We start from the raw sequence: 22,667 nt of genomic DNA on the forward strand, positions 1-22,667 counted from the left end.
TTGCTGCGGATTGGTAAAGGGTGCAGGTGTCTTTACCTTGTGTTGCTCGGTGCACGGTTAAAATTGAAGTGGCCGAGCTGTAGTAGTTTTTTGCCAGTCACCTCTTCCGCCGTACTACATTCGTCGTTTCTTGTTTGATTTTTTAATAAAATTATTTTTCTTTCTCCAACTGATGTTGGTAGCCAGCGAGTTTCAGGGTAGCAGTCGTGTTTTGTTTCTATTGTGTAGCCTTAGCTTAACTGTAAATATTATGTGTGTTTTAACCATTTTATTTAGTGATGTGTGTTTTAACAATTTTATTCATTATTAACCTATTGTAATAAGTATGATATTTTTATGTTTAGGGAATCATATTGCCAGTACCAAAAAAACTAGAATTATAACTTAGAAGCGATTTCGTCGGTTAAAATATGTGTTTAAATGTTATATTTTAAATGTTCGGTATAGTTTCACTGTTGGCTACCAAAAATTTGTTATTTAGAGTGATAAATAAATACAGCAAATATTATCAAGGTGTAATTTTTTTTCTGAAAATTGAAGTGTTCGTGTTAATCTATTTAAACAAATAATAAGGTTGCATGAGGAAGGCTGGGTCTGACCGCTAGTAGGATTAATTTAGGTTTTTAGGTTTAGGTATTAAAAACGATCGAAAATACATAAAAACCACTACTTTCAAAAATTTCTTAAGAGTAGTTATCATTTTTAACTTTGGAATTTCTATCAACCGGTTCATGAGATACGATACACCGTGTACCAGTGCTGAGTCGAGCAAATTTCCAGCTCGCAAAGATCCTCGACCTGATCGGGAGGGCTAGCCGATCGACATCGCTGACCACAGCGCCACAGGGACACCACTGGCTCAAGTTGTTACTATTGGAAGTTGTGGGTTTGAGTCCCATCTGCTGAACTATATATTTCGTAGTTTCTTTATTTTAGGTTAATTTAATTTTCTTAGGTTTATTTTAGGTTAATTTAATTTTCTATCTTCATTACTCATAGGCGCCAACTTTAGGGGGGCAAAGCACTTTATGCTCCCCCAATAATTTATACGAGGGGCAACGTTTCATTCTAGACCACTCAATAATTGGGCTGTTAACAATTGCGTAATCGACCCCTCCGGAGCCGATAAAATAAAAATTCTTTTACCTGCCATTCCGCAAGATCTGAGCCGATTCTGATCGAACCTTTTTCAAAAGATCAAAAATTTATCATAGTTTTCGGGACAGTAGGGGACATTTCGAAATTTTCCGTTGTTCCGGATTTATCGAGGAGAACCGTGTCACTTCCTTTGAAATTATGATTTGAAAATATACTTGCAAATTTTCAAACTGATATTCCCCAATGTTTATCTTTTGCCAGTTGCGCCCTTATTGCAAATCACTCCGGATTTGCTGGTTACTGTCATTTCAAGCGGAGTTCTGTAGAATTTTAAATGTCAAATATTTTGTACACTATCTTGGCCAACGGTGTTTTGATGTATTACCGAGATCTCAGCTGTTGAAATCTCGGTAATTTATTTTACCGTACTCGGTCATAAAATCTAAGTGTGTATGTCGTTACTACATTTACTCCTTGAACCAAAAAATAGTTGTTACTATACATGGTCCGATTTCCAAAAAAAAAATGCTTGTAAATTTGTCAATTTTTTTGTGATGCATTGATTATTTACTAATATTTATTCAGAATTTTTATTGTGTGTTCTGCCACAAAGGGTGACATATCAACACTATTACATATATTTTAAGTTTTATTTCATTAAAAGATTGTAATCGCTTCCAAAGTTAAGTGAATATAATTGTAGGAAAATTGTGAACCTACTTGTCATGAAAAAAAAAAGGAATTTAAAATTAAACCTTAATCTAATCTTACACTTATCTTACTGACTATAAAGTGAGCTAATCGTTGTTATTGAGGATTGCAACGATTTTTGTCGGACCTTATTGATTATATTGTTTGACATATTTTCTAATGTTTCCACATTAGTAAGCCTGTGTAGTTCATTCATGCTAAACCAGCTTCGATATCATTTTCAGAAGTTTGTTCTGAATCCTTTGAAGCATCTTCTTTCTGCTTGTACAACAACTTGTCCAGATGGGGACTGCGTGTAACATTGCTGGTCTAAATATTTGTTTGTAAATTGGTCGGTGTTAAGTCAGACCAAACCAAGTGACATTTTGATCATTTCGAGAAAAACGAGTTTGAAGTTTGTTGCTCTGGGAATTTTGAAGTTTTCAATATTTTTGCGCAGTTTTGATGTTATAAGTTGGAGTAACTCTCTAACTGTATCATGAAATGTGACAATTGAAAAAAGGAGTGCCGTGAGCTCAAAAAGGACAGGTTTGTAACTGATTAAATGCACTTGATCCACTCTTATTGAATCAAAGAAGAATCATTAATTACTTGGTCCATTATGACTGAACAATTGAACAAATAATTTTAGTCCATTGAGCGTCGAACAGTCAAAAAGTTTTTAATCTACATGGTTAGCTTCTGCGACATCAACAATTATTTAAAATAGTTTGAATAAACTTGAAACTGTGTCTGTTTCAACAAATCAATGGTAGGAGTGGAATGTTTCAATGGAACAAAAATATGGTTAATTCACTCAATTAAGTTATTCGTAATCATCCACTTTCTCTGCAACTTTGGCCAAAATTGCCGTAGAATTGATAATGGACTGGATGGTTTCCTCGTGTTTTGGTTCTGGAATTTCTGTCACGTTTGGATGTAGTGCTTCAAGGACAGCTTCATGAAAAGTTGGCACAGGTCCTCCATTATTGATTAGAAAACAATATTGAATAGATATTGACAACATGCTTTACACACTCAAATGTCAATCGAGTCAGCTTCTTCTTGTATCTATATGAAAGGTCTTCTCCAAACAATCGCTTGTGTTGCCTTTAGCTTCGTAATTTCATAACGGGCATAAATCTAATTAGCTTGCATAAAACATTAACAAACATACACTTACCACTAATTTCAACCTCCTGAGGATATAATTCATTGGTAAAATCATCAAGTTTTAAGTCAGTATTACTACTGTAACTTGAACTTCTTTCTGAATTTGTGGAATGTTGTGTCACCCACACAAATGACTAACGTTTCTCATTTACGTGTTCAATCAGAGTGGACCATGTACATTTTCCTCATTTACTGGTAAAGTATACTTTTTTGACTAACGGGCAAAGAAGCATTCCGATAAGTTGCCTGATAGTGTTGAAATTCATTTATGTTGATTTCAAACCGATGCTATAAATTCCGATAATTTCAACTTTTTTCTGCTTAACACATGGTTCACTTTGTCTGCACACTATAAGGCATGATATCAAGTCATGTTAGTGACAGCAATAAACGGTCCAAAAACACATTCAAAACCAGGGCAGTTCGTGGAACTTTACAGATTCCGATGGGGAGTGAGTGAAAGAGTTCTCTGATACAAAGAAATCCGGAAAAACTCTTGAAAATTCTTCCGTTCGTTCGCTTTTATCAATAGTTGACCGAAGGCAGTCTCCTTGCAAATAAACACTTGGTCCATTCTGACTGAACACTGTAATCGCTTTTCATTGGTCATGCAGACAAAAATCATGCTGCTATTTCTGCTGTTTTAGAGACAAATAAAATCTGATTGTAAGATTTTTATCATAAATCTCGCCAAACATGTGAAAAGGGCCCATGTGCCATATGTAAACAAGCCAAATTTTCTCATTTTTTGATTAATACAAGCGAAATCTGCCCTTAATAATATGATTTATTGATAAAAGAATTCACTCTTAATCAAACAATCTTATTTGTACGGGTAGATTAAGCTTGTATTCTTCGAAAAACGTGAAATTGTGGCTTGTTTACTTATGGCACATGGGCCCTTTTCACATGTTTAGCGAGAAATTGACCTTAAATATTTAACTTGATCAGACCAATTTAAGATTGCACCGTTCATCTTAACAACATGATTATTGGTGGGTTTGAGAAAAGAAACTCTTGGTTTATGGGGAAAAATAATTAATTGTGTTTTTGATGCATTAGGAGAAATCTTCCATTTCTGCAAATATGAAGAAAATATATCGAGACTTTTTTGTAGCCTACTGCATATGACACGAAGGCTTTTTCCTTTTACGGAAATGCTTGTATCGTCACGAAAAAGAGATTTCTCATATCCTGGTGGTAAATTAGGAAGATTAGAAGTAAAAATATTATATAAGACTGGGCCCAAGGTGCTTCCTTGAGGTACACCAGCTGCAACAGGTAATCTATCAGATTTACTATTAAAATAGTTAACCTGAAGAGTGCGGTCTGTCAAGTAACTTTGTATCATTTTTGTGATGTAAAGAGGAAAACGGAAATTTGACATTTCAAACCTTTATGCCAAATACTGTCGAATGCTTTTTCTATGTCTAAAAGAGCAGCTCCAGTGGAATAACCTTCAGATTTAATAGTACTGATCATATTGGTTACTCTAAGTAACTGATGAGTAGTCGAATGTCCATGGCGAAATCCAAACTGCTCATTTGCAAAAATTGAATTTTCATTGATATGTGTCATCATTCTAAAAAGAATCATTCTTTCAAAAAGTTTGCTTATAGAAGAGAGTAAACTAATTGGACGATAACTTGATGCTTCAGCTGTATTTTTTTCAGGCTTTAAAATTGGAGTGACTTTGGCATTTTTCCATTCTGAGTGAGGGAAAATATGCTAATTCAAAGCATCTGTTAAAAATTCTCACCAATAAATTTGAAGAGCTTTCGGGAAGTCTTTTGAGGAGGATATAAAAAATCCCATCATCTCCTGGTGCTTTCATGCTTTTAAAGTTCTTGATAATAATCCGTATTTCATTCAAGTTTGTTTCCAGTACCTCTTCAGGAAGAAATTCATGAATGGTGATCGATCTGATCTGATCATACTTTTGTAATACTTCATTTTCAATAGGACTCATTACGTTCAAATTGAAATTATGAACACTCTCGAACTGCTATGCAAGTTTTTGAGCTTTTTGTTCATTCGTAAGAAATATTTGGTCACCATCTTTGAGGACTGGAATAGACTTTGAAGGTTTTTTAAGAACCTTCGAAAGCTCCCAGAAAGGTTTGGAATATGGTTTGTAAATTTTCAATATTTGCAGCGTTAATCGAGTGATGGCATTTTGTGTAGCATTTATTCAAGCTGCAAAAAAACTATAGCGGCACCAAAAAGCTTCAAAAACCTTTTTCTTATTTTGGCCAGCTGTTTGTTCAGGTACTCCTCCGTGGAACTGTGTAATTTATGACCAAACATTTTCCTGCATGGGCATTGCAGTGTAAGGATTGCGAAAAGCCAAAGCCAACTGATAACGCTGTCAAATATTTTCTGTACATAACAGGGTTACTTGGCGATTGACGATGCATGATAGATTTACCACCAGGTGGCAGGGTAATCGCATACGTAGCGCGCGAAACATCAGATTAGCCTGCATTTATACATTGCGATTTAGCATCATTTCGACTTAGCTCTTGCATTCCGTATCCGTAGATCTCAATTGCTCTAGCAATATTTTGCAATATTCGTTTAATTTAAAATTGACATATACTGCACTGTAATACCTATATGCTATCGAACGTCTTCGGCAAACCACTGCTGAAGACATAACATTCGTTGCTGTAGCCGTTATTTTCCAAAATTAACTGAAGCTTCCTTCTCCATTTGGATAATTAATCAACTAAAAGAGAACCGTAACGAAAGGTTACTTTCTTACTACGAACGCTGTTTTTATTTTTCCTTACATAACTCCGGTTTATACGAGCATATCATTTATTATGTGTACCTACGGCCGTTTACTCATTACGATAATTGGAAAATATTAAAAAAAGGAATATAATAGTACCTGTCATCATCGACACAAGAATAACACCTTTAATTATATACTTTTATTGACAATATTCAATGTAATACAGATTACATACATTTTGTGGTTTGTTCATTACATTATATTTCATTACTTTTTGTTTGTTTCTTACTGTCTGTTGTTCAATACTTCAATATTCCAAGCTCACACTTAATCTCTACCGTTACTGGGTTTTGTCCCTAATTATGAAAACCGAAAAAGTGCATAGGATCGGAACGAATATGTTTACAAGCGGGCTTTTATTTTCAATGGAACATATCCTATCGTTCAACACCGAACAACCGATGGAATCACGGATGTTTAGTACTTTGCTCGAGTCTGTCGTAGCAGTGCCTTGAACTTTTTCTATTTTTTCGTGATTGACGAATGGCATCTTTCGGTTGACAGATTGTGGACCCAACCAGTGAGGAGTCGTGGGTTGCATTTCACCTCATTGTAAATACTCTAAATGGATCAATCGACGTTCTAGGAATTGTCGATTGTATGCGAATCAAAAATAGCAGCGACATTTGAATTATTATTTGCAAAACTTCTAATGAAGATCCAATATGCGCATGACGATGAATGTTTCTCTTGACTTAACTACTTGAAATAAAGGATTTTCTTAATGAGTTGTTTTACTGCATTTGAAACAAGGAGCGTAATCGAATAGTTCTGCACATTCTATCCCAAATTGCTTCGGAAATCCCAGACTAGAGCTCATTGTCAAGCGGTTTATCACGCCCTCACTATTCGAAAATGCTGTACTTGTTTGGTTTTGCCCAAACTTACTTTAATGATTATTTTGTTACCTACTTATTAGTAAATTATTTACCATTTTAGTTAAATTTAATGTATGTCCGTTAATCTGCAATGTGTTGTTTCACCACCTTCTTATTATTGTTAATGAATGTGTGTTCGTATGTGAGAGTGTATCAGTTTAATAATGTTGTTTTGATTATAGTTTTTTGTTGTTTTTTCAACGGTTTGTGGAAAATGGGTTGATTATTTCAACATGCAGATGAAAATTTTATGCTATCTTTGCTACGTCAATGTCTTTATGTTTGGGATGATAAAACGATGTTTGGTTTATTTGTTCAGTTGACACACACTGTATAGAGTTAATACAAAACCTGAAAACAGTCACTTATAGTGACCTTTTAAAAGTTTCCATAAAAATGTTGAGCGAATGACATTGGTTTTATTTTTGTAACTTTTTTTTATCATGACACGTGGTAACACGTGTTAGGGTGCGTGTGCCTGTGTATGAGTCTGTGTAGTTGTTTGGTTTGTTCAAAGTCAGCACGTTTGAATGGAATTCGGTAGGATGATTTCGTTTAATTCCCTAATAGCAGCTGTTGCCGTTCGTTTAATTCTATTTTTCTGAATTTATTTTAAAATGTACTGTTTTTTGCTACATTTAAATATAATATTCGAAATTGTCTTCAATTTACGCGAGAACATATAAAATGAAAATTTGTTGTTCTGCGATATTTTGGCGAAAGTCATGGAAATCTTGGCATTTCTTACATGAAACAAACAATCGAAACTTCCAATAAGCGCGAACAATCTAGTACTCATATCCTTTTATTAACAGGGAGCTTTGCCTCTATTCACTGTGCTGGGATGTAAAGTACAAACGCATTTTTACATATACTATAAAGGTCTTAGTTACCCCAAGTATTTGAATAGCAGTTTAATTCTTATTGTGAGCAATTGAAACCTATTTTTTACTCAATAAAACATACAAAGCCATTTTCTATTCTTATTTTTTCTGAATAATTTTTTCCTGAATATTGTGTTGACAACCCAATGCACAAGTTGTAAATGATGTAATAAACATGAATGTGTACTTTACCCCTTCAGCAGTTTTAAGCATTCCTCTCGGTACGGTGCAGCGAAAGCCCTTACTATATTGAAATTTTCATTTAAATCGGATCAATCACTCAGTATTTATCTTTTTACAACGAATAAATCACTTGAAAGCACTTACAATTGTTTTTTTTTTATTATACGAATACTTTTCCATTTTGTTACATCCTTTCGCTAGTAAGCATCGAGAACTGAAATACATAAAATCATAGCGTAAAATGGCATCAAGCACAGAATAAAAACAGACTTACCACATATTATGTTTGTAACAAAAACTGAAAATACATAAAGGAGTAAAGAAAACAAAAAACAAACGGAGATAAACTATACACAGCTGTAGAGAAGCGTTCAACTAACAAATTCAATACAACGATTGCCAAAGAGAACCAAAATAGTGTGAAATTAAGTTTTAACTGTGCTTTCGTTAGTAGGTAGGCAGTGACTTGGAACAGTTCAATATCCTTTGTCTTTTGTTTCAACCAAACGAATGAGACCATCGGGGAAGTTCTTCGGTCGCGACTGGCATGGTTGCAGTATAAAATTCTACTCTAGTTCCGGTTTTTATTATCACTGTTTTATTTTTTATTCATCGGAGAGCGTTTAACCTAATTAAACGAAGTTTTTTTGTTGCTGTATATCTGGCATTTGTATGCGAAAATGGAGTTGGATTTTCCTATTTTGTTTTATGTAAACTAAACTCGGAGGCTTATTCTTCGTCTACGTCTAAGAAAAATATTAACTTGTTTCGTGTAAAAGAGAATAGTATCAGAAGCAACTTCATCTACACTATTGTACGTTTCTCAAATTGTTTAGCTAGAACAGGAGTCTGACGAAAAATGATGAAGAACGTTTGACGACATAGAAGAGGAATGAGAACCGAATAAACCCTAAACTAACGCTTTAAAATAAAACGATGTTGATTAGAATGTGTTGAGATATTAATCGTTTTTCTTTTTGCTGTGTATAATCATTGCAACCGGTTTCGTTTTTCCTTGACTTCGTTTCTAAGAAAATTCTAAATCGTACACGATTAGATCCAAAAAACAAAACATTTCCTCAGAGGAAGTTATCTTCGGACCGGTTTTTACTCTTTAGCTTCAATCTGAAGAATAAAAACGCTCCGTGAAGAAAGAATAATTATCTATTCTGCAAATTTTGTACAAAACATTAATTTGGAATACGACAATCAATTCTTCTATCTGATTTGAAATTACGCTTAAACTAATGTAAAGAGAAAGAAAAGCTGTACTATACATAAAAATTTATATAAAATACTATAAATATATACGAAAATATGATATATATAAAATATATAGGAGTAATAATAAACATTATTACTAGTTTTAGATTGTATTACTACAAAAGACGGCATTACCTTACTTCGGAGCATGACAAACATACAAGAGAATGTTCTTTTTTACGATCGCCTTGATTGTCATTAACAATCGCCGCACGTCGGCACGGCCGGTAGCGTAGAACAAACTTGGCTGTATTCGGTTTTCCTTTCTTTTTGAGTATTACTGTAGTAATTGTCGCAATCCTTACTCTAAACGCTAGTAACTAAATATAAATCTGAAAAAATAATCGTAGAAATAACCTAACCATTGAACTTCGGATCTATCCTTTAATCTGCGTTTGCAATTTTCTCCTTCCAATCCGCTATAGTTTTGCTGCTAGTAAATAATTCATCTAATTATTTAAAAAAAACTACAAGCGCTCTTCATCTAATTTTTCGCTTTTCATCTCACGGTGTTTCTACATGTTTAGCATTGAAAACAGCAAATCATATTTTACTGTACAGATGTACGTTTCATTCTATTTTTGCGCTGATGATGTTGCGTAATCCCAACTCTGCCATTCGTAGCTTTTTATAACACATAAGTTAAAGTATACAAAAGCAAGTATGTTCGTCAAGAAATATTATGTTCTTTTTTCAGCAAATAGTAGAATAAAAGCTACTAATTTCGTATGGAAAAGCTTCCTACCTAACTCACTTCACTCCCTAGCTTTTTGCTCTAGCTCTCTTTTTCTCGCGCGTTCGCTTCTACTAGCAAGTTTTCTCGCTCACGTCCAACAAATTGTTACGAATCGCAAACGGCATTAATGAACAAGATAAACACCAAGAATGTGGTCAACTATTGTAAAATTAAATTGGCAGACGAAGTTAGAGAAATAATAGCCAATAAAACTGAAAAGAAAAAAATCAATCGCGTCCGTCAGTATCTGCTTATTTTGCAGCAGCTTCCTCTTTCTCTTTGTTCTCCTCCACAGCAGCCTTCTCAGGCTTTTCCTCCTTCTTCTCTGTCTTCTCGTTGGAATTGTCCTTCTCCAGTTCCTTCTCGGACTCGTTCTTGTCCTGTTCGGCGGTTTTTTCAGTGTCCGCTCCTTCCTTGTTTTCCTTGGTTTCCGGCCTAACAGATAAAGTACACACATTAAATGAGTGTTAGTGCTTAACAGACCTTCAAACTTATTTTACTTATAACTACAAGCACGATTACTTACTCTGGTTTCGGTAGATGGGCGTTCAGGTCCAGTTTAGTGCAGATGTCATCCCAGTCTGCGAAGCAGCGTTCCTTAATCCGTGAAACGTGCCCGACTAGATTCGGGCAGTTCTCCTGCATAAATTCCTTCAGAGCGTACTTCACTTCGTCAGAAATATAGTGAATCTGTGCAAGGACGGAGAACGCTACACAATCCAACTGTTGTTTGAAAAACAAAGAAGAATAAGAATTCGTTTAAAATCGACACTCTGTGGAGATAGCTTTCTGTTAACTTACAGTTGTTGGCTCGTCACCGAAGAAGAAAGGTTTGTCGGCCAACAGCTCGGACAGCACCTTCAGATCCTGCTTTCCGAATTCCTCGATTTCCTCAGGCTTGTGTACCCCGAGGCCCTGAGCTTTCACTTTTTTGGAGCCCTGTAAATACTTGTGTTGTTAGAATGAATGATGGTGTATTAAAAACGGGTGCACACTACAGAAAAATAATCATGCAAATGAGACAGGCGGTTTTGGAAGAAGGTGTCGGGTGTATTGTTATTGCATGCATCACAATGTATGCTTGGTGAGAAGATATGACAGTTTGGAAGATCGGATTGTCATATGTAGGAGAGGGAAGTACGGAGGAATGCTGCCTCTTCATTAGTAACATCAAGGCTACCTTGCGTCCAAATTGGAACTTGAAGATGAAGTTGAGCACTGCATTTGGCAAGCGGCTACCGAGAGCGTGCTGCAAGTTGACCTTGTAGCCCTTGATCATCTGTTCGGGATTCTTGCTGCGCCAGAATAGTTGCACCCAGATAAGATGGTTTTCCAGCATGGAAATCATGGCATGGGCAATGTTGCGCTGTTCCTGAGTCAGGGCTGCATCTAGATCTTTTTCGTAGCGTTGTGCTAGCTCCTTAATGATGATGGCCGAGTCCGCGATTTCCTCTCCGTTTACCTCGACGAACGGCAGTTGTCCCTTCTTAGAGCGCAGTTTTAGTTTATGGTCAATGTTCTGTTGGAAAGAGAAAAAATGAAAAATATATTAGAAATGGATGGGTCGGTTGGCTTACTCTATAATGGGAGCCGGGCTGGTGAAAGGCCCAGGTCCTCACAAATCAGGGAAAACTATTTTTAATCAAAAACGGCCTTTTTTCAAGATGAAACTGATTAAAATTAGGTTGCGTAAATAAAAAGGCTGTCAAATTTCACATTGTAAAGTTTCGAGTAGGATGAAGAAAGTCAGGCATAGGTTACACAAAGATAAGTAAATTAAAATTTACCTCTTCTAAAAACTTAGTTCTAGCACAGCCTAAGTCTTGTTTGGAAATTTTTTTTTTTTAAAGTCGTATGAAGGATATGAACTAATGTAAACATGATTATTGACCTAGAAGTGCATGGTTTTCTATGTTATATTCTTTTCAAGCTTGAGTACATATTTCATAAACGGCATTTTATAAAAACATTTAGATTGAAAGTTCTGTCCACCTTATATTCCTCAAACACTTTAGAGCTGTCAGTGAATATAATCAATTAGGAGTGAAGAGAAAAAAGGGAAAATCTGGTGCATGGTTTAATTTCCGCGAGAGAAGAGAAACATCCCACATATGACACACCTTTCAGAGCAGCTACATATTTTCCCACGTGCGAAAAAGGATGCTATTCAAAAGATGAAAATCATGCGTGTCTTGTGGGCAGCCGCATTGCCTCTTCTAGTGAAAGGGCCAGAAGCTACGGCCGCGTCGCGGCTCTGAACCAAATCAAAACGAGCAGACACTAACAAGGGTTGTGGTTGCGAGGTACAAAAAATCGATCGATAAAGGCAGACATGTTTGTGCTCGGATGCCCTATATTTTGGGTCGTTTTCGTTGCAGAAGGCAACTGGAGTTGCGAGGAAGAAAGATGCTTTTGTAAGGGTAGAGCCGCTAAGAAGCGACTGCCGCTGCAAATGATGATGATGATGATGATCATGCTGTGAGTCTGCGTCCCTTAACCAAACTGGGATCCCCGAAACAGTGGGGTGTGGTTGCTTTTCCATTAGCAAACTTTCAGGTTCGGTAGGGATTTCACTGCTATGCAGCGCAGTCCAACGGAAGTCGGACGCTGTTGTGCAGAAGAAGAAATGCCGGCCCGGGGATTTTTAAAACCATCCTGCCACCACCCACCAAACCACATCCGAACGGTGATGATATTGGTAGTGGTGCCATGATGAAAGCGACTCATGCCGGGTCTACCTCAACGTTCCTACATTTCTCGCTACCACTAACGCCCGCTTTCCGCTACTGCCAGGCGACTGTGGTTTCCGAGCTACGTTTCATTATGAGAGTAGGTATGTTACTTTGAGATTAACGCCTACACTTTGCGGCAGAAGAGGCTGATTGAGAGAGTTTTGTTTAGTATAAAATATAGTTGACTATGTTTATGTCAGTGTGCTCGAGAGTTTCTGGCTGATGTGGATGCATACATAGAGGCGTTTTACAAGCTTTGCTTCCGGACAGGGTTGAAATACTAACCGGCATGAATGGAAATTTGTATATTATATCGAGATACTAACCAGATTTTTCGACTGCATGTTGTGCTAATTTTTGTGTGTCAAATTTATTCTTGCTTGTGTTAGGGAGAAGTTAGACATCGTGTAGAAAATGTATGGCGAAATGTGAACCTGGTAACTTGCAGAAATTTTTGCAAAGTAGAATAATGCATGACGTAACTTAACCTTTAGGTTTTTCATTAAATCACTAACTTTTCTTCGAAAATGTTTAAAAATTTGAATATTGAAAACATGAGCATAAACGATAGTGGGCTTTCGGTAGATAATGTGATCTTAGTCTTAGTTTTCAAAATCAGGTGAAAGTTAGTGTGTTTTCGGATTTGGTGAGGATTTCGTTTGATAAAAATGAGTAACTAATTTTGAAAGTGTGGTACGTTTAAAAATAAACGGAGGCAAATAAAAATAAAAAATAGGCATACATTTTGTTTAAAAATTTTTCAATTGATTACAACTAAGAATATGAGTGACATTTTTTCAGTGTTTTTTCTTCAATTTACTTAGATATAAATTTATTGTGTGATATACCAACAATTAGTCACGGGCATAATTTTTTATTAAATAAACTTAGTATTGAAACATTGTTAAGAAGTTGTACGTATACTCAAACACTCAATAAAAAAAAAAACTCCTGCACTGCATCCCTGACTATTTATTAAGAAGAAAAGTACAACAAGTACTGGTAACTTACAACAAATGTATATTCAACCACGCACACTAGCTATATTTGTTAAAGGGCAGCACTAATACTGAGTATATCAAAGCTTCGGCACTTTTTGGGTACCAACTATAACATCTAGTGTCCCGCCCATGAACACCCACGCATCTATGTTAATACCGGCTATGAAAACCATTATTCTAAATAATTTCATCATTATGTTACCAATAGTTTGTTAATTGCTAGGAGATAGTGAACTGCTTTTCCGCGATTTAACGGACGTGAGCAATTGGAACACAATCGTTTAAATTTTGCTGCTCGACAAACAGGCGACCGGGACACTGATCACTTCTGCGCATGTATAGGTTGTTGGCATAACCCACACAGTGCTCGGTATTGATTTCGTCCTAGTTCCGTTTGTATGAGTTGCCTTAGCAACAGTACAGTGCTTTTCCGGTGCAAATTTAGCCCGCGCTTTTTTTTCTTTAGACTTATTTGCCTCATCGTGACGATGTGTGGGTCATGAAATTTCTTTCCTTTAGTCAATGTTGCCTCGAACGGAAGCTTTCTACCATTGAAGCAACACAGGGCAAGGCAGAGAAGTTTTGTGGAGCAGGGTCCTTTGCACCCCTCACGAGCACTGTAAACAACCTCAAGGTGAGTGCGGCCCATTTGTCTTCATTTACAAACAGTCGGAAAAGCGGTGCCTTTGGCCAGTTTGCATAAATGGTAAAGTATAGAGAAAGCGTCCAATTGTTCGGAACTGGAAAACGCCATCAGCCCCTTTTTTCCTGTCTGCGTCGCATCGAGACGAGCAGGCACAAACCGCCTCTAATGTCATTATCCATTGTTACTGATTTACCACTCTTTTTTTTCCATCCCTGCGTAGCCTGCGAAAAAGGCATGGGAAGTTATTTCCGTCGAGACAAGTGTAGTTTTTCATGAGCAGTGCACCACCCCTTCTTTCATGCCGGATTGGGTGCCAATTGACTGCTATCATTCTTTTTCTCTAGCGATAAAATTCATATCTCATAAACACTCTAGAACGTGATGGAACGTGTTATATGTCATGTTCACTGCTTTACAGAGTAAGAACATCCCGTTATGCATCCTTACTCGCACATTTTTACATTGCTTTGATTATTCAACAATCGATTGCAGCAGAAAGCCGTCAAAACTAGCCAGGATTAATGACATGCACTTTTTTTTTGTCTTTATCGCATGTTCTCCTGCCACCTTCGTGTCACCCTCTTCCTGGCAGTGAAATGTTTGTGATATTTTCATGGGGGACAGGGTACATTTCGTTTCTTCGATGTTTCTTAATTGGACCGAAATGTCGCCTACTTGAGTTCATTCACACCCTACTCTTAATGTAATAGATTTTTCGGGACGCTCGCCTGGGGCCGTTGTTATGAACAAGTATATTGCGCAGATTCGTTAGCTGTTATTTGTTTTTTTTTTTTGCTATTAAATAGAGACATTATGGTGACGCTGCCTTCGCAATTTTCCGAACTTAATGCCACCAAGCCCCTAAAGTAAAAGATTGTTGCGTGTTGCCCCCGTAGGGTGTAGATCGAATAAATCTTGTTCAAAAACTTAGCAGAATCGGTTTTCGGTTGTCGACTGGTTTGGGATGGGTTTTAATTATTGTTATCAAGTAGAGTAGCAAACATGTGTCGCAGAGATAGTTATCAACAGGTGACAACTAAAATTTTGGAATTTGTTTCTGCTACTGTCGAAAAAAAAGGTAAATGTACTTGAAGAAAAACTGATTTATTCTCATGAAGATACATTCATTACCAACGCAAAAAAAAACATTGATGAACATTTACGAAAGATCCGTAATTGGCTTTCCCACGAAGCTTTTTCATGATGGCGAAACAAAAGCGTCTTACGGCTTTCAAATCGACTTTTCGGACGCATCTCTTGATTCTATCACTTAACTGTTTACAGTTCGTTGCTCTCCAGTGATATTTGTACCCCAAGGAGCCTTAAATCCCAAAAAATCTTCGACAGGACGACACTGAGGCTGATTCGTTACGTTGCATATATTGGATACAAATGGGGTTTGTTCAGGATTGTTTGTGTTGTTTGTCGTAATGATGTTTTATCTGACCAAAACACATACCTTCCATCGGCATGGTGCTGTGAAGGAATGAAATCAAATTTTCTTCAAACATTCGTTCTGGTACTCATCTTGATTGATAACCAAATCACAGGACTTGAACCATGATTTAGATAAGAAGAATGCAATCCTTCTTTGACCACTACTATTGCTGGTCTTCCACTACCTTTCTAGCGAACTGTTGTTGAGGTATGCTGGAAATTATACACAGCGAAAGCGGAAGATGTTTGATTTTAGAATGGTTTACCGTGAACTTTTTGCTTAAATGTTTGTGCAGTTAAGTTAAAACTGTACAATTCGCTTGCAAAAAGCTCTTAGTATCCTTCCCATGCCATAACCGTTCCTCCACCAAAATTTCGCTTGGATCGAGTGACATTAAAATCCACCAAATTGTGCCAGTATTGACTGTAATAGGCCATTTCTCATTATAAAAAAGATGGCCCTGACTCTTACAGTCAATACTGGCACGATTTGGTGGATTTTAATGTCACTCGATCCGAGCGAAATTTTGGTGGAGGAACGGTTATGGCATGGGGAGGATTTTCTTATGACGAAGAGATTCCTGTCTGCTGGATCACCACCAAAATGCATTCCAGCAATTACTGCGAGCTTCTGGAAGAAGTTTTGGTTCCATACTAGGAGATCAACGCTTCTATTCATGTTTCCCGACAAACCAAGGCCTGGTTTTCTGAAAAAAAAAAAAAAAAATTCACTCGCACTACCTTTCTAGCGAACTGTTGTTGAGGTATGCTGGAAATTATACACAGCGAAAGCGGAAGATGTTTGCTTTTAGAATGGTTTACCGTGAACTTTTTGCTTAAATGTTTGTGCAGTTAAGTTAAAACTGTACAATTCGCTTGCAAAAAGCTCTTAGTTTCGACAACATTTTGAACAGAACTCAGTATACATAAACAAAACAAAAAATACTGGCATAAAGAGGATACAGAGAGCTTTCTCTCTGAACGTGTTTTGTTGTGAAGTAAGAGAGCCTTGAAAAATCCAAAATTTTAGTTGTCACCCGTTATATAATATAAACATGTTGACCCAAATCCTTCAGATGTTGAGTTCAAGGATTCTTTTTAGTTTTCTGTAATAAAACGAGTCTAATTGGAACATTGTTGTAAGAAAACGTAAATCTCAACCTCCATAGACATTGTGTAAGTCCGAATAAAAATCATGTTAATGTTTGCCTTGTATTCCCACCGATTAAGAAGCATTCCTTACTTAATCTAAACACTTGACAGAGTAACTAACGATTCTCGCTAAAAAAAAGTCCAGTAGAGTAAAGTAGTACTAGTAGAGTAGAAGATCGAAGTCAGAGATAGATCTCGGTCTCTGGCAACAACGATTTCCTTTTTTCCTTCCCTAACTGACCGTAAGGACGAAGTCGGCACCGTTGTTGATCTATAGAAAGCGGAAGCTACAAAATTATTGTACACTAGCTGACCCGGCAAACTTAGTCCCCCACCCATTTTTCTTTATTAAAATAATTTTGAATAATCTGAATTGATTGATTCCGTGCGATTTGTTCATAGTCTGCAAATGCATGCCAAATCGAATATTGGATACAATCAAAGTCAAAAGACAAATCATTTGAAATGATTGATTTAATCGAAATGACAACATCCTCGTCTTTCGGCTTTTGTACATCTCCTTGATTCTGGAAATATCCATATTAAACAGTATTCGGCCATTTTAGGTTGTTTTTCAGAAACCGGAAGACGCTATCTTAGCATTTAAAATGGGGTCAGGGGTCGATTTTAAGTTCTGTGCATCATCACAATTACGGAAATATCCATATTGGGTGGTATTTGGTCACATCAGACTGTTTCCCAGAAACCGGAAGTCGTCATCTTGGACTTCAAAATGGCATGTGAAGTTAATTTCTGGCCTCTGAGCGTCATTATGGTTTCGGAAATATATATTGAGTGGTATTTGGTCATTTTCGGCTGTTTTCCAGTAACCGGAAGTATCCATCTTAAATTAAAAAATAGCATCTGGAGTCGAATTTTGGCTTCTGTGCATAATTCCGATCAGTTTAGGCTGTATTCCGGAAAAACTGGTTGAAATATCTGTTAGAACTGTCTGGGAGGCCTCCTACCCCTTCCAGAGTACGGAGAAGCCAGAACCACCATAGAAATTAATGTCCGATTTGCATAAGAGCCCTTCCCTTGAGAAGAGGAAGGGATGTCGAACCACCACCAAAATATATTTTTGCAACATTTAAAACCTCCACATGCAAATTTGGTTTACTTGATTAGTTCTTGAGTTGTGAAGAAATATGTGTTTCATTTGTATGGGAGCCCCATCTTTCAGAAAAGAGAGGGATGTCGAACAAACCATTAACATGCCGAATTGGGTTGTATTAGCTTGATTGGTTCTCGAGTTGTGAGAAATTTGTGTTTCGTTTGTATGGAAACCTCCCTTCTTAAAGAGGTTGTATTTGCTTGATTAGTTCTCGAGATGCACAGAATTTTGTGTTGCATTTGTATGGGACCCCTCCCTTCTAGAATAGGGACACACATTCTCGGGAAACGGGAATATAAAATCTCACTTTTCGGGAATTCCCGGGAACCTGGGATGAAAAAAAACTTAGTAAAAATGGAATTTGAAAAAATTTTTTATTAATTATTAAGAAAAGGTAACAAAAAACTGTTTATAATTTTATTTTAAATTTGCATAAAAAACGAATTGAAAAAAAAAACAAAACGTATTCAAATTAACATAAGAAATGTGTGATCGATTTTTGTTGCAAATATTTGCAAAAGAGAAGCTATAAGGGCCTTCATGTCGTCAAACAATCGCTCCAGATCCGCATTCATTTTTTCCGTTAAGCTCAATTAATGTAATATCCTTATTTAGAACTTCGCTTAATTCCACTGAATCTCCGCTGCACAGCGGTCCAATAAGGCAAAAAGTGGAACTTAATTCCACTTTCACCTTTCACCTTCATCCTAACTTAATAAAGTCTTCGGAACAATTGTTTGTATGAATGACCCGCGATTTGCGATTATGCAAATTGTCAAAAAATATGAAAAGTTTACTAAACTAAAAATAAAAGAAATAACTTTTTTGTATTACGAGATAGAAGAATAGTTTATTCAGCAAAGTTGTAGAAGATTCAAAAATATGAAACTTTGTTGAACAAATGAAAATCCTATCTTTTTTTGGTACAAAGTTATAAGGTATATAACATGGAACCACAGACAGACATCCAAGCAAGAACAACGCGGCCCCCCTTGCGAAGCATAGAAAGTTTTGCGGACCCCCTAAAAAAATTTCAGATACAAGTTTTGCAATAAGAGGCTGCATTTTTCAGTTTCATATCATCCTGCAAGTCTAATTTGTTTCACGTCTTGGTCCTAACCAAGACGTGAAACAAATTAGACTTGCAGGATGGTATGAAACCAGAGCTGCGATTAATCCAAGCGACATGCTGACTATGACTATGAGAAAATATCATCGCACTCGTTTCTTTCTCTCATGAATGGCCAGCAATCATCACAGTAAGGTCCGACAAGTGATTCAATATCTTGTCTCTTTTGTTGCCATTTTCGGGTTCTTCGTGAATATACAGAGTTCACTCGGAAATATCACTGCAATGCAAATCAAGGTGATTTTTGGAATATCAAAAATCGTTTCAGTAGCGTGATTATGTCAGCGCCAGCTTGAAGTTTGTTGCTATCAGGATTTTTAAATTTGATCTGCTTTGCGGTCCGTGACGATCCTAACTTCCAACTGTCGCTTGATAGGCTGGCACAACAACCCCGAGTATTCGGAATACAACCGGAACAGGTCCGTATTTTTACATTTTTCAATGAGAGGCATGGTAGGATTTTAAGCACTTCTAAGCACTGCTATGATCATCGTTACCATGTTACAGAAACATATTCCGGCTATATATCCGAAACCAGTCGATTAACTCCGGCCATCCTCTTCGTTTAAAGAAAATATGAATGAAAACTAGGAGAAAAGCAAAACCGTTCCGAACCGAAATTGAACAGTTTTTGAAACTTGTTGAACCGTGCCAAAATTTAACAGGATCTGTATATAAATATACATACCCATACATACAGTGACATGCGTTCGTTTAGACGCACTATGTTTTTCTTAGATTTTTCTTTCAAAACTACTTGGATTTTGAATGTCATCACTTATTTTTATTTGTTATCATGAACTAAAACAAACAGCATCATTTCTTTAGAAAAAGTGCACTTGATAGAATTAAAAAAGCGAAAAATTAAAAATAAGCTGATGCATTCGTTTAGGCGCACCTTAAGTAAACGTAGTATAAGCTTAAATTTTCTGAGTCAATCAATTGGCTAATAGTTTGTAGCTCCTCCCTTATTCCTAATAACTTCGAATACTATTCTGGGTATTGAATTGACAAGGTTATGGAGAGTATTTACAGAGATTTATTGCCAGCATGTACGTGAGCATGATTTAAGTTCGTTTACTGTGTTGAACTGGCATCCATTGGTGTAAACTCTTGCAGCCAATATACCCCAGAGGTTCTCGATCGGGTTGCAATCCGAATTACATGTTGACCAATCAACTACGGTTATGTCTTTTTCAGAAAGCCAGGCCTTGGTTTGTCGGGAAACATGAATAGAAGCGTTGTCTTGCTGAAATACAACAGGTTTTTCCATATGATCTCCTAGTATGGAACCAACACGTCTTCCTGAAGCTCGCAGTAGTTGCTAGAATGCCTTTTGGTGGAGATCCAGCAGATAGAAATCTTTTCGTCATAAGAAAATCCTTCCCATGCCATAACCGTTCCTCCACCAAAATTTCGCTTGGATCGAGTGACATTAAAATCCACCAAATTGTGCCAGTATTGACTGTAATAGGCCATTTCTCATTATAAAAAAGATGGCCCTGACTCTTACAGTCAATACTGGCACGATTTGGTGGATTTTAATGTCACTCGATCCGAGCGAAATTTTGGTGGAGGAACGGTTATGGCATGGGGAGGATTTTCTTATGACGAAGAGATTCCTGTCTGCTGGATCACCACCAAAATGCATTCCAGCAATTACTGCGAGCTTCTGGAAGACGTTTTGGTTCCATACTAAGAGATCATATGGAAAAACCTGTTGTATTTCAGCAAGACAACGCTTCTATTCATGTTTCCCGACAAACCAAGGCCTGGTTTTCTGAAAAAAAAAAAAAAATAACCGTACTTGATTGGTCAACATGTAATTCGGATTGCAACCCGATCGAGAACCTCTGGGGTATATTGGCTGCAAGAGTTTACACCAATGGATGCCAGTTCAACACAGTAAACGAACTTAAATCATGCTCACGTACATGCTGGCAATAATTCTCTGTAAATACTCTCCATAACCTTGTCAATTCAATACCCAGAATAGTATTCGAAGTTATTAGGAATAAGCGAGGAGCTACAAACTATTAGCCAATTGATTGACTCAGAAAATTTAAGCTTATACTACGTTTACTTAAGGTGCGCCTAAACGAATGCATCAGCTTATTTTTAATTTTTCGCTTTTTTAATTCTATCAAGTGCACTTTTTCTAAAGAAATGATGCTGTTTGTTTTAGTTCATGATAACAAATAAAAATAAGTGATGACATTCAAAATTCAAAAAGTTTTGAAAGAAAAATCTATGAAAAACATGGTGCGTCGAAACGAACGCATGTCACTGTATTTAAAAGTTTTCTGTTTTGCCACCCGCGATTCATTTTTTGCCGCGAACTAACATTGTCTTTAGTTTAACCTACAACAAGCACAATATTCAAGAATCAAATTAATAAACTCATGTTGTCAAAACAAACAAAAATGCAATATTAATTTTCAGATATGAGATCATTTGAAAAATATTAAAAGAATTCATTTTATTACAGTTGGTGTTATGAAGAAGCATATTCCATACTGAGAATAAAAATGAATGATCATACAGGATCAAAATGTACCAAACTAAAATACGCTCAGTTACAAAACGACGTAATAGTTGTTTATTGACAATGCTTTTAGTCGGCGTGCAGCCAAACCGAACCAAGCATCGAAAAACATTTACCGCCGCAATTGCTGTGTACAAGCTGTTACAGAGAATTTTCGTTATAATATCGTTATCAAATGCTCAAACGATTTCGTTACTTCATAATAGATAGATTATTACTTCTCATATCCACTGGGTGTCAATAACTCAATCTGAGAAAACGGCGCTTAGTTCGGTCTGATCGCACGCCGACCATATATCAATATCATACATATCAATTGAAGAAAAACCATTGATTTTATGTTTGCTATCCTCATAACATCATGCTGTCAAAATGAACTTGATATTTCTGCTGGTTCAATCTCAGTACAGCCATACCCGAATGATCGAGAAAGATAGCAAGAAAAAAATGAGAGTGAGAGTTGACGCTAAGAGAATCATTGTAACATCGCAAACTCTTTTGTAATGAACCATGCATCGTAGTTGGCTGATTCAGGTGTTGCATCATTTTGGCGTAATGTCAGTAGTATGATATTGATTTTCCGCAGCTCTGGTCCTAACACGCAGCAGAGTTGAAAATTCGCTTTCACAGAGGTATCTAGAAAGAAATTTCAATTACCGGTCTAATTTTCCAAGAGCTTTGCGGCCCCCCTAGGTGAACCTCGCGGTCCCCCTGCCAGTCGCGGACCCCGGATTGGAAACCACTGCCATAGAAGATCAATCAACTCGCCAAATTTTCTCGGCAAAGGTTGAGTCGATTCAAGCACCTTTGGTTGCACTAAATTGTTTTATTATCATCAAATATCTTTCGTTACGTCTCTCTTTATCAAAAACTTTTAATCTAAGTATCTGGTAAAAACAGATTTGATCGTCAGTGTCATATTCTTAGCATGGGTTGGCGGTTGGCAAAAGTCTCTTCATAGATTTGAAAGAAGCAATTTTTTTAAGAATATATATTCAATTTTGCAAAGAAAACTAACGTTCTTTTACAATTCACCAATGCAATAACATTTTAAAACCAATTCTTCGCCAGTATTTTAATAATGTGTCAACAAAGTATATCTAATAAGATCCCCTCAGTTTTTTTCTCTACAGCGTAATAGACAGACAAAACTTCATCGCCCTGAAAACAATGTTGATTAGCCACCCGGGGTACATTCTTGCATATATA

At 36.7% G+C, this 22,667-nt stretch overlaps 1 protein-coding gene across 2 annotated transcripts in view; it reads right to left on the bottom strand.

Annotated features, from left to right (window-relative positions):
• Positions 1–5,882: 5,882 nt before the first annotated feature.
• The window catches only part of LOC129721411 (failed axon connections), an 80,028-nt gene continuing 63,243 nt past the window's right edge, over positions 5,883–22,667 (bottom strand). Inside the window, exons 2-5 of one of the 2 annotated variants that reach the window (XM_055673949.1) lie at positions 10,883–11,221; positions 10,504–10,641; positions 10,229–10,425; positions 5,883–10,137 (exon numbers count right to left, since the gene is read on the bottom strand). In XM_055673949.1, coding sequence (XP_055529924.1) covers positions 9,954–10,137; positions 10,229–10,425; positions 10,504–10,641; positions 10,883–11,221 — 858 coding nt within the window. In that variant the 3' untranslated portion in view covers positions 5,883–9,953. Of the gene's footprint in view, positions 10,138–10,228; positions 10,426–10,503; positions 10,651–10,882; positions 11,222–22,667 lie in introns of both variants that reach the window. The other variant, XM_055673948.1, reaches the window with a different exon arrangement.

The sequence above is a fragment of the Wyeomyia smithii genome, chromosome 2 (genome assembly GCF_029784165.1).
Source record: "Wyeomyia smithii strain HCP4-BCI-WySm-NY-G18 chromosome 2, ASM2978416v1, whole genome shotgun sequence".
Classification (NCBI taxonomy): domain Eukaryota; kingdom Metazoa; phylum Arthropoda; class Insecta; order Diptera; family Culicidae; genus Wyeomyia; species Wyeomyia smithii.